This window comes from Siniperca chuatsi, linkage group LG9 (genome assembly GCF_020085105.1).
Source record: "Siniperca chuatsi isolate FFG_IHB_CAS linkage group LG9, ASM2008510v1, whole genome shotgun sequence".
NCBI lineage: Eukaryota > Metazoa > Chordata > Actinopteri > Centrarchiformes > Sinipercidae > Siniperca > Siniperca chuatsi.
The window spans coordinates 656,443-669,474 of record NC_058050.1 but is presented as its reverse complement, the minus strand read 5'-3'; the positions used below and the strand labels follow the sequence as shown (position 1 = coordinate 669,474).

The window sequence follows — 13,032 nt, the reverse complement described above, 5'->3', positions numbered from 1 at the left end:
AGAGGGGAAGAGAAACAGAAGACTTCGTTACCAGTGACTTGTTTGACAAACGAGGCGTCACACCAGGCATCCATGGCTAACTTGTTTTTTATTTGCACGTCCAATTAGTGTTAACAAACCTAACACAGAGGTTAGCATCCAGGTCTACAGCAGGGGGCGCTCAAACACACTAAAGCTCCGAGGACATCAGACAGGAAGGAAACCAGCAAACATCTTCATATCTGTACAAATCTACAGTCAGTCCGTCCGTCTACAGCTTCAGACGATTTATCAGATTTTCTGTTGATGATAAACGCTGTCTGTGGCTCAGCACGTCTTTACAGCTCTATGACTCTAAGTGAAATTTAGTTTTACACGAGTTATTAATCTCTGAAATGTCGGCCTCGCCGATGAGCAGATTTAAGGTGGATTAACTTTAAACTGGGACTAAAATGTGCTTTTGAGACTAAAGGTTGGAGAACAGAGAGTACTGACTGTGGAGAACAGTCTCCCATCACTCAAACTAAATATTCAAACTAATTTCAACTTCACTTTGACAAATATCCACTGGGCTTTATGAACACACTCAAATCAATTCAAAACAGCTGTAACAGCGCCACCAGCTGGCGGATCAAATCATTTCTGCAGGGAAATGTTCACAGGGGGAAATCTTTTACAAACCAGTGCAAGTTAGAGGACAAATCTGGCCGAGAAGAGAATCGAAATGCACAAAATGAGACAGAGAGAAAGAAAGGAAGCAAAGGGAAGCTGTGGTTACTGATGTTTGTCGACCCGACTTCATTATCTCATTATCTCCAGGTTCCACACAGTACCCACGTTTGGTTTCATTGGAACATCTTGAGATCAAGACTGTTGTCTCAAAGCTGGAACAAATGCTGATCAGGTTCTCTGTAGATATAAACGTTCAGGAGGACACAGTACGCTCAATCTGCAATCACACCTGGTGCCTGTCCACCTGTCATCCTCGCTGAGACAGCATCTGAGACCTAAATGTATCCCAGTCCAACACAGCAACCAGTGCGTCCTTTCCTCAGAGAGGTGGACAGTAAAGCTGTGCATCGTGTCTGACTTTCGTTCCGCTCGCGTCCTGTCCACCTTTTTATTAACCGTAACCGCGACCTTCACCCGACCTGAACCGCACCGTTCCACGGGCTTCACCAGACCAGGACGTGCTGAGCAGGACATCTTACAGGGTAAAAATAAACATGTCTCTCTGGTGGACAAACTACAGGGTGGAGACACTGTTTCAAAACATTTCTTTGGCATTTCTCTACTTCTGTCATTTCTTGTCATTTAGCAGCTGACACGAACAGATACCGACACAGCTGCAGGGAGCTACTGACGGCTGATTCAGAGGCGTTCAGTACGAACTGACGATACTGAAGCACAGACAGAATCAGCGCTGAGTGTCTGTGTCGCCGTCTGAATGATGAAAATGGACAAACTACACAGTGACTGAAGAGTTTCCACCTCGACTGGATGTGGACTTTGAATGGGGCCAGTACTCGGCCATGACTGATGTTTCACACACGGAGCGCAGATTAAAAGGCCGAATGTCGATGATGTTTCCTGTATGACACCAGTTTTACCTCCAGCAGTCTGTCAGCAGCCGTTCATCAGTTCAGGCTTTCCCTCGCTCTGTCGTCGCTGTCACTAAGAGCAGCTTCATCGTCACTACTTTAAACCAGGTCGCAGCTCACTAACTAGTTCTCACGTGCAGATCAGTTGTAACTAAATGTTTACAGCCACTAACTGCAGGTGGAGCTGTTGTTCGCTAACTGAACCAGCTGACACAGCTAACGTTAGCATGCTAACATCTGAGCCGTTCAGAGGGAAGAGTAAAACAGTTAATACGGAGTACGGTCGACCTGAAACCTGATAAACGCTGTTTAATAATGACGTCAGTCTGGTGATTTTAAATTACATTTCACTGAAATAACACAACACACCTCAAACTATGAAACGTTATGCTGATAACACTTGACTAAATGAGTAAATAACGTCAGTTAGCTTAGCATAGTCAGATATTTCCTCTCATTCTAAACTGTATGAATGCTGCTGACTCTGAAACACAGACTTCTGCGTGTCTGCAGACAGAAATAAAACTAACATTTACAGATTTCTCTTTCAGCCTCTGAAGCTGTGATGTTTGGAAGTTATGCTAGCTCCTGATGCTGCAGTCACTTCCTGTTTACGTAGCTGACTGCTCCTGATTGGACGGCGCTACAGATGTTTCCTAGCAACAGATTTACTAAAGTCTTTACTCGCCGAGACGTTTGTTCAGTTTTAACGGTGCAACCTGGTTTAGTGAATCACTGTTTGAAACTAGTTCGTAGGACTGAAGGATCCACGAAGACCTGCTGCCGCTCAGAGCAGATAGTGAGATAATGAAGTCAGGATGAAGACAAATCAGTTCATCTCAAGATCACAGGCTTAAAACAACCATCAGCCACCACAGCTGCTTCCTGCTTCCTTCAGAGGATCTTGAGAATTTTGTAAATTAAATATCATTCGTGTTACAAACAAGTATTTTACATCGTCTCTCGGTCTGCTCGTCTTCCTGAGCAGAAAGCTGATTTGCTAGCATCTACAGTAGTCTTCAGTCAGGAGACCAGTTTTTAAATCCACATCCACACTAAAACGAGGGCGTTGGAAGAAACGTCCTGCAGGATCGAGGCGCAGTCGTACGTTCTGCTGCAGGAGCGATGAGTGGAAATGATGTTTACTCTTCTTGAAGAGGAGTGGAGCCGTCACACTGCAGGCAGGGAGCATGCTGCTGACTAAAACAACCATTAGCCCCAAAAAATGGACAATATTTCATCTTGTGGTCGAGTATCAGGGTCGAGACGTGGGCGGTTTGCAGCAGTTTCTTATTTGGTCCTACTGAAGAGTAATTATACTTGGATATATTCAGCGTTTAGGTATAAGCAGTGTTAGTGAGTATTTAAATTTTCATCACTTGTTTTTCTGAAATGCCTTCCTGTCAGTCAGTGTGATGTCAGCAGTTCACGACTCTTCATTCGGAGTCGTTTTGTTTTTCTCTTCGGACAGACATGCGATGAACTGCATGACGACAACAGCAAGGGGGGGAATCTTTTTCTTTTTAAATCATATTCGAGCATTTCTTCCCCGTCTACACACACGGGCAGCCAGGAGACACGAGAACAGTCTTAGAAATGGATTTCATGGTTTCTCTTTTTAAAAACAGCTCCTTTTCTTTTGTTTGTTCGCTGTAATAAAGAACTGCAGGGTTTTTCTTAGACTTGCGAATGTAGTGGTGGTAGAGAGAGATAATAGAGACAGAGAGAGAGAGAGAGTGTTTAACTATGATCACAACAGTGTGTGTGTGTATGTTGTGTGTGTGTGTGTGTGTGTGTGTGTATGTGTGTGTGTGTGTGTGTGCTGTACACTGAGTCTTTATTTCCCAGTGGTTTCACTGGTGGAGTCCCAGCCGGTCGGTGGTGTCAGCTGGTTTCTGGTGGTCGTCCCTCAGTACTCGCTCAGGTTGTGCCATTTGGAGATCTGCCGGCGGGGGTTTTCGCAGACCTCCCTCCAGTGGGAGGCTCCGGAGGGGGCGGGGCTGTGGAGGCCGAGCAGCAGGCGGCCCAGCACCTCGTTCTTGGTGGTCCGGTCGAAGTCGACCACCAGGAACTCCACGGAGATCTCAGGTAGCAGCTCGGGCGGGATGTCGTAGATGAAGGACTCGTTGAAGACCGGGTTCAGCGTGCACTTCTTCACGTGGGTCTTCTTCTTGGCGATGCGCTTCCGGCCGTAGAAGACGTTCACCTTCACGTAGGGGTCTGAGGAGCAAATGAGGAAAACAATAACGTCGATCTGTGAAGGACTTCTCAAAACCAGCGTTAAAAATCATTTACACAATAAAAAACAAAAAAAAAGAACGACAGAAAAACTAACGTCACGGTATAAAATATAACAAACGACTCTTTTCTCAACGAATCGATTCATCGATTTGTCTACAAAATGTCCGACAGTGAAAATGTCTTCAAATGTTTTGTCCGATGAAAAGTTTACCATCATGTCTGAAAAGGAAAAGCATCAAATCCTCCCAACTGAGAAGCGAAAACCAGCAAGTTTTGGCATTTTTGCTTAAAAAATGTCTGAAACGATGATTTAATTAGCAAGATACTTGATCGATTACTCAGTGAATCGACTAATTGTTGCAAAATAATAAAAAACAGTGGGTTAAGTTTGAAGTAGGGCTGGGATATGTTGTTAGCTCAGCTCCAACACAGGTGCACAGACACCTTTACACGAGCCACGAAGGAGCTTCGGAGCAGCGAGGACACGGAGAGGCTGACAGCGGCTGCCCTGCTACACTGATCTGGGGTCAGTCTGTCACCCCGGTCGGTGTCTCCTTACCTCCCGCGTCACACACCACGTAGCCACGAGGCCACGCCCCCTGCAGCGGCTGTCCTCTGCTGCATCTTTTGAATGTGCTGGGATGGAGGGAGCTGCAGAGTTTGGGTGTGTAGTTACTCTTTAAAGTGATGTTGAATTTGGTATCATATGGCCCTGTGCTACTGTGTAGCTTCCTGGCCATAAAACCCCCAAATCTGTGACCCGCTGCTCTGGTGTTGAGACGCAGACCTGTCTGCTGATGAGGCGGACGAACAGCACGAGTTAAAGTGCGTCAACGTAATTCATTCACAGTGTTTTTTATTGAAAACGTTCAGAATAAAAGTTGTACATCTGATGTTATTTATTCACAATTGTTGCTAAAGATGAGTTTGCATACTAAATGATGCATGATGCAGTTTTATGGCCGGTAAAAACTAGGTTTGGCAGATGAGACAAAAAGTAAATTTTGGACCCTGTGAGACAAATTTCCCCTCGGGGACAATAAAGTTAAGTCTGGAGAACACACAGACAGCTACTGTGAATATTTCACCAGCTGGGCGTACTCACTTGCTGACAGGCCGGTGATGTCCATCTTGGGGAGGTGTCGAGCTTTCAGGACGACCACGCTGAGACGGTGAGACACCGGCTGGTAGGACAGAGACGCCAGCAGCTCTCCACGACTCTCACACTGAAAACACAGAGACGTTCGGTCAGTCTGTCACACACACGATGCTGCGATGCCGTCTCCTCAAAGTGACACGAAACAACAGCGGTGCTCAGACCCGTTACTGCAGTAAAAGTACTGACGCCACTCTGTGAAAATACTCTGTTACAAGCAAAAGTCCTGCAGTCAAACCTCACTGCAGTAAAAGTAAAAGTATAATCAGCTAAAGTTCCTTAAAGTGTGACAGTGAGAGTCGTCCCTGTGCAGTAAAACGCTTCCTGTCAGTGTTTTATTATATCTGATGTTTCTGGATTCATATTCCTGCTGCATTCATGTGTGTGTTGCATTTTACTGCTGCAGATGTTTCAGGCTGAGCTTCACAATATCAACACTGACCGCCACATATTGATTTTCTATTATTTTCCATTATTTCTTATTTCATCGTAGAGCTGCACAGTGCAGTGATTCGCACCAGCCACGCTTTGCCCCGCCCACTCTCTGTGTGTCTGTTGTCATGACGACTGTTTCCTCCTAACAGAAATGATTTCTTAACATTTTGAACCCTCCGATGTCACACAGACGATGCTGATCTGTAACTGTGACTTGTGTCAGAGTGAGCCCTCGGCGGGACACGTCCCCTCTAACCTGATAAAGACACAACAACGGGGAGGCTGTCACTGACACGAGGTCTGAGGTCAGCCGGCCTGTTGCCATGGTGACACGCAGCGCTGACAGCAGCAGTCAGTCACAAGCAGCAGCAACAACAACAACAGACACACAGAGGAGAGACACTGTCGGGAGGATCTGTGCTGACACGATGAAATGCTCTCTGTTCTGGCTCTTCGTGGAGTTTTTGTCTGTTGCTCAGACTGAAAAACCGCCTCGGAGACATAAAGGTGGTCAGCGCGTCAGCCCCGATCACATCCACACCTGGAAGCACAACCACAGTCTGATGCAGCTGCACTGGAGCCGGCGCTGCCTTTTCTTATGTTAGACGATCATCAATAATATACAGAATTATCCTTTAACGTCTCTACCACAGCTGCCGTCACTCACCTGCATGTTCCTCTTGGTGATCTGCTGGCTCAGGTGGACTCGGCCCGTGCTCGGGTCCACGCCCTTCAGCGGCACCACGGCCTCCCCGATGACATCATCTCGGGCGAAGCGGTCGAAGCTGAGGACCAGGAAGTGCAGGGTGAGCTCGGGCAGCGAGCTGTAGGCCACGCCGTAGAAGGTGAAGGTCTCGTCGAACAGCGGGTCCAGGGTCTTCCTCAGCACGCGGGTCTTGACGCGGTGCTTCTTCTCCGGCAGGATGGTCATCTTCACGTACGGGTCCGAGCTGCCCGCCTGCTCGTCCATGGCGGGTAGGCCCCGGGCCCCGACGATGGTCACCACCAGGGCCTTCTTGGGGAAGTTGTAGTCGACGGTGAGGCTGATGGCGCCCAGGCTGGGCTCCGGCTCGGGCTCCGAGGACGCGGGGGTGAAGGGGGACGCCGTCTTGCTGCTGGTCTGGCTGCTGCTGGCCGAGCTGCTGTCCAAGCAGCAGTAGTCGGCGCGGACCGGCAGAGCCCGCTCCACCCGGGCCTGGCCGTGGGCGGGGCCCGACCCGGCGGGGGGAACCAGGTGACTCATCTGCAGCTGCCCCGGGACGTCGAGGATGTTGTTCTCGGCGTCCACCAGCACCATGCCCCTCGCTGTGGCGGCGGCGGGGCCGCCTCGCTCTCCCTCGCGGTCAGAGCGGTCCACGCGCCGGATGCTGCGTACGATCCTCTTGCTGCTGCTGAGGGATTCTGGGTAAATGCTGATGCCCTTCAACATGTGGATGAACTTGTAGGGGGGGTCTTCGGCGTCGCAGTAACGGTCGCCATGCAGCTTGTAGCGTCCAGAGATGCGCAGGTAACGGCGCTGACAGAAAGACCAGAGCAGAACCAGAACCACTACGACCAAAACCAGAACACCAGCTCCCAGGAAGCCCGCCAGGACCGGAGACATGGCTGAGACAGAGACACAGAAGGAGGACACGTTAGACCTGAAACTACCAACAGTTTATTTATTGGTTGATTGACATAAAATGTGCCAGCAATAATTCTGATAATCGATGTTTTTTAGGCAAAAATGCTAAAAAAGTCTCAGATTTATTTCACGGTAGTTGTTAATGTTAATGTTGCAGTAGTTTTTTTAAACGCTCCCGTGCTGCTAACGATGACGTCGTGGCTGCTAGCGCTCGTTCGAGGCGGTGAGTCTGAGGAGCGACACACTTTAACCCGGCAGCCATTTGGAAACAATTCGTCCATTAACTGTTGATGAAAACAAACAAATATCAGCTGCAGCCCTAGAAACATGTTTTCTCTTCTTACAGCGACGCCATCGCAAAAATGTGCCGACATCATTCTGACATCATCAGGTGACCTTGTCCCCACACATGCTGACATCATCATGCTGACCAGGGACAGAAAAAACTCATCAGTTAATAAGTCCTGACCTTTTCTCTAGTTTTATATATTTATATATATATATAGATATAGATATAGATATATATATAGATATAGATATAGATAGATATATATATAGAGATAGATAGATATATAGATATATATAGATATATATAGATATGCTGTGACGATGTGAGAGATTAGAAACACTGGATCCTACATTTCCCATAATGCAACTAGACAGCATTCACCACAGTCCTGTGGAGGGCTGGAGAGATCTGAGTCAGTGGTGATGACATCATCCTTTTTTTGAAAAGTGATGTCAGGACACACGGTGACATCATAGTTTATAAACAGCAACATCATTTAAAAACACAGTGATGTCACCACGTCGACCCTCCTGAGGTCTCATTAGAAACATCAGAGGTGTTTAACTGGACGGCTCCCTGCTGGGAGGAGGAGGGGGAGGGGGAGCGGGGGGCAGGAGGAGCAGCAGGAGCTTGTGGAGGTCTTTGTTTGCTGTGCACAGAGGAGTATTGTGGAGAGCAGAAGGAACAGCTGTTTCGCCGCTGCCTCTCCAGTCAGCATCGCTTCCTGCGACAGCACAGACGCCAGGCAGCAAACAGCGTTACAGAACCGGACTCTCAGGGTCAGTTGTTCTTCTGGAGGGGGCGAACATGTACGGGGTCAAACCCGCCTCCCCACAGGAGCTGAATCGACGTGCTTGACGCTCTGATGCGTGTAGGCTGGCCTACGGTTACCCACAACACCTTTCTCCCGGCTGGATCTCCAGAGAAGCACGGCTCCGCCTCGACTCTCGTTAAGGCTGCAAACAAACAACCCATAATGCAACACTTGCTCTGCCTTTAAAAACAACATCTGAAGTTACGAATGACACGTAGCTGTCTGGTCCTCGAGTGTCAGACGCCCAGTGTCAACACTCGGGCCAGCGCGGTCTTTCTGAACCACGTGCGAACCCTCGAACAGCCGCTTAAGCAAAGACACAACGTTCACTTTCACTGTTTTCAGACAGATTAATGAATAACGGAAACAAGCGTTAGTCGCAGCCCTGACGACAATACTGCTGCGACGACGACCCCAGCAGTAACTCGGCCCACATTAATCACATCTATTAAACAACCGGAATGATTTTCCTGCTGACTCCATTACCAGTTAATTATAAGATCACTGATTACACTGTAAGAGAAAACTCGTTTACTTTTAGCTCCAATAATCCCAACCAAACTCCTGGACTCCTAAAACCCTCCTTCCTGTTGTTGTCGGCTCCATCGGATGATGTCATGTTTTGGAAAGAGCTGAAAGCAGCTGAGCTCGCTGCCTAGCAACACACACACACACACACACACACACACACACACACACACGCGCGCTGAGCTGAGTTACATTCAGGTTAAACTCGCTGTGGCAGAGAGACGAGCCGATCTGCAGCAACAACAATAACTCATCGCATCGCGTGCCCTCTCTTTCTATTGGCTGGATAAGAGCCAATAGGAATCCAGCGCTGCACTGAAACACATTATTTTAGTGAACCCAGCACTTCGGGGGGGGAAAAAAGAGACCAAACAAACCTTTTCCACCATGTTTTCAACCAAAAAGATTCATCTATGATGAAAAGTTGATAATCTATGAATCGTTTCTGTCACGTTAAAGCTAATAAGCCAAATATTACGTAGTTTCTCTCTGTTTTATGTCAGTAAACTGAAAATCTTTGAGTTTTGGACTGTTGGGACATTTCCTTTCTGTATCCGCCAAACGGTTAATCAAATAAATAATGGGCGTATTAATGTCGTGGTTTTGTGTCTGTGTTGTTGTTTCCTGTTTTATTTTGGTAAGAGTTCTCCCTCGTGTGTCTTGTGCGGCTTTACTTCCTGCTTGGGATTAGTTTGCGTGCCCTTATTGGTTCCACCTGTGTCTCGTTGTCTCCCCTACCTGAGTGTATTTAGTCCGTGTCTTCCTGTTGTTCGGCGTCAGCTCGTCGTTGTACCACGTGCCCCGCGGTCGGCCCCACCGGCCCCCCATGTGGTCGGCCCCACCGGCCCCCGTGTTGGACATTTACCTGAACTCAGCCGCCCTCAGTTGTGTTGTCTCCCTTCACAGCAGGTAAATAGAGTCGTGTTTTGTTCTTTGCACCGTCTGCGTGCTGTCTGCACTGGCTCCACCTCCCGAACTGACTGCGACGGTTAATCGCTGATGAAACGAGCGTCAGTCGCTGCGTTTTTTTTATTCCCTCCTCAGTCTGAACGCGAGTCATGTGGAGAGCAAAGGAAGGTGAAAACCTGATAAAGTGGAATTAAAGCTGAGCTCCGTCACGTCCAACAGGTGAGGAAGAGTGCTGAGAGATGTAGTCAACGTTAAACCGACCGCAGGTCAGGTCCCGGGAGCTGGACTGGACTGAACTGGACCGCTTATTCAAACAAATGCTTCATTAGCACTAAAACTCAATGGCACCTTACTGTCCTCATGTACCTGCATGTCAGAGCTGTCTGTCATGTGTTTCACTTCGCAGCACGATGTCGTCTGATTCGCTCCATATTTCTATTAATAGCCCTCATTTCACCCACTGCAGCAGCTGGTGTGTTCGCCTCCATTATTTAACTGAAGGCTGCTGATAAAATAACAACCGATCGATCAATCGCTCGGTCTGAGAACCCCCGAGGTGACGTCAAAACAAATGAGTTACGATCAATCTGTTTATCAGAACTGCTGCAGGTTGATCTTCTGACGCCTCAGATCTGACCTCAGATCAGACGCTCGGGGACCAGCGTGCAGCAGGTGCCTGTCACATGTTCAAGAACGACCGCTGCACTTCTACATCTTCAAACGGTCCTCGGCAACGCGGCTTGTTCCTGTGACGAGCTGTCAAATCTGACACAGTCCAAATAAATGCACTTTAACTGTTTATATAATAATAAATATTACATGAATATAATCCATCGTAAATACTCTCGAAAGCTTTTAGTTTGTAGCCGTACCTGAGCGACTCCCCTCCCCGTTGTGCGCCTGCATAAAGATTAACTGCTCAGATACACAATAAATATTAATGACTAATAAACAGTTGTCATGTGACTGACTGACTTACAGTGGTGTTGTACTTTCCCTCCCCCTTGTATATTTGATGCTTTATCGGTTAATTATTTAGTCGACGAAATGTCCGAAAACAGTGAAGACCGTCCGGAGTCCAAGCTGAGGCCCGCAGACATCTTGTCCCGTGGGACGGACTCATCTTTATTTAAACGATCACAGATCTGAAATAGTTTTATCTCTGTCATGTGACAGCATGCGTCTATATTGGAACATTGATTTTTATAATTACAGCTGAAACAATCTGAATCCGCAGCTGTTTTGGTTATTGATTAATTAAGACGGTGTCGTCCCTCATTCGTCCAGGACTGGTCCATCGTAGAAAAGGTTTCAGTCGTGGTCGTCCGGACGCTGTTTTCAGAATCAAGACGTTTCGGCTCCCATCCGGAAGTCATTCGCAATTGTGAAAAAATGGACCGGGACCTCAGAAATTTAAGCTACTCTGTGTTACATAAGCCCCGCCCTCAGGAAGGAGTCTACCTGAGTATCTGTTGATTAGCTAGTTTCACCTGAAACTGACCTAATAGTTTCCATGATGGCCCAGTAAACTAATCAGGTACTTAACAGTGATGAGGGAGGTGCAGCCAGAAAACAACAGGCCTGATTACTGATTACTGGGCCATCATGGAAACTATTAGGTCAGTTTCAGGTGAAACTAGCTAATCAACAGATACTCAGGTAGACTCCTTCCTGAGGGCGGGGCTTATGTAACACAGAGTAGCTTAAATTTCTGAGTTCCCGTCCCATTTTTTCACATTTGAGAATGACTTCCGGATGGGAGCCGAAACGTCTTGATTCTGAAAACAGCGTCCAGACGACTACGACTGAAATCATTGATTAATTGTTTATTTTTTTAAAGCAAAACCATCTAAACTTTATTTATTATCTGATTTATTCTCCAAGGTGAGGATTTAGCAGCTTCTCCCTGTTTTTTTTTATTAATGTTGGAAGTTTCTGATGAATCATAATTAGTCTTGCGTTTCTGTGGCTCGTGCAGTTTATCGACTCTTCACGGGGAAACGGAGATATTGAACAGTACTGTCTGCAGGTGCGTCGGGTTTCTGCGTCCCCCAGAAAACAACGCAGGGTACAGACATGACGTCACCCGATACCCACCCCGACTGGCACGCGCACGCACACGCAGGCCCACGAGAGGCAGACGGTGCGTAGGAGCACGAGAACGCCCAGTTCGCGCGTCTGTCGGGACGATGTTGTTTTTATTAGCTCGCGCTTATCGCAGCGTTGAGCGGGAGAAGCTCCACTTCAACCTGAACAGCCATTTTATTTCATTTAACCATCCTGTGTTTGCTTGTTAATAAAATGATTTTTTTTTTAAAAGGGTTGATATTTTATGATTTTTATCCATCGATTCCAACCTTTTCTGGTGCAAAATAATCACCTTTTTTAATTTAGTCGAGTCAGTAACGACTGTGAGTGACAGCTAGCTGTTTCTAGATAATAATTTAAAGCAAAATAACGGGTGTCGGCGTGATAACGCTTCATTAACCGGGTGTAGACAACCAATTAAGACGCCACAGGACGTGTTGGTCCAACGCACCCGTTAAACTGACGGTAAAACATCACAATATCCTGATTAAAATGAGACTCGGGGTATTTTAACGGAGTTATTTCGACGCTAAACGGCAGACAGATGAAGCAGAAAGGGCCTGGCTCTCACCGTAGGCGGGTCCCAGCTCGATGATGTCCGCCATTTTGTGGATCTGGGCAGGATGCGGTCCTGACGGAGCGGGAGAAGTGCAGAGAGATGGAGAGGACACCGACTAACTACCGCCCGCTTTTATTTCACATCCATAGAGAAGCGACGAGGAGAGAAATCACCGAAAACAAGCCGCTGGTCCGGGAGAGAGAGACTTCATATGTCCGCTAACGGAGCCGTCGTCCGCTCGGTGGGTCGGTGTCTCTGTCGGTGCTCGGTGCGCAGTGAATGATGCTCGCGCTAGGATGCAGGGAGGCTGCGCGGAGGAGCTCGCGATGAGACTGGACAAAGATCGTTTATGAAAAGATGACGCACTCCGTGCTCGAGGCTGTCGCTCCGTTACTGCGCTCAGCTTTCCGGTCCAACTCCGGTCCAACTCCGGTCCTAGTCTGCTGCAAAATTACAGCTTTAGTCTCAAAATACTTCGAATCAGTTTCTTGTAAAATTACGACTTGATCACGTGATATTATACTTAAAAAAAACAACTTATTATTGTAAAATTACAACTTTATTTTCGTACATTTTTTTTAACTTTATTAAACTTTTTTATTAAAAGTTTTTTTTTTTATTCTCAAAATCTGCGATTATTTCAAGAGATTATTTTTCCTCTGAGTGGAGGACCCACCGACAACAATTATTAGTCACCAAAAAATGTATAGTTATATTTAAAAAAAAAAAAAAAACGACAAAATTCCACATTTTATTTATTCATTTAATCTTTAAAGTGCGTGTGTACATTTCTTCGCTCCACATTATGG

At 47.1% G+C, this 13,032-nt stretch overlaps 1 protein-coding gene across 1 annotated transcript; it reads right to left on the bottom strand.

Annotated features, from left to right (window-relative positions):
• Positions 1-71: 71 nt before the first annotated feature.
• On the bottom strand, positions 72-12,710 carry syt11b (synaptotagmin XIb). The gene is made up of 4 exons (XM_044206785.1): positions 12,236-12,710; positions 6,080-7,017; positions 4,927-5,047; positions 72-3,800 (listed from the first exon to the last, which is right to left on the bottom strand). Exons 1-4 carry the CDS (start codon positions 12,267-12,269, stop codon positions 3,490-3,492), a joined length of 1,404 nt encoding a protein of 467 aa, XP_044062720.1. The 5' UTR covers positions 12,270-12,710; the 3' UTR covers positions 72-3,489.
• Positions 12,711-13,032: the final 322 nt, after the last annotated feature.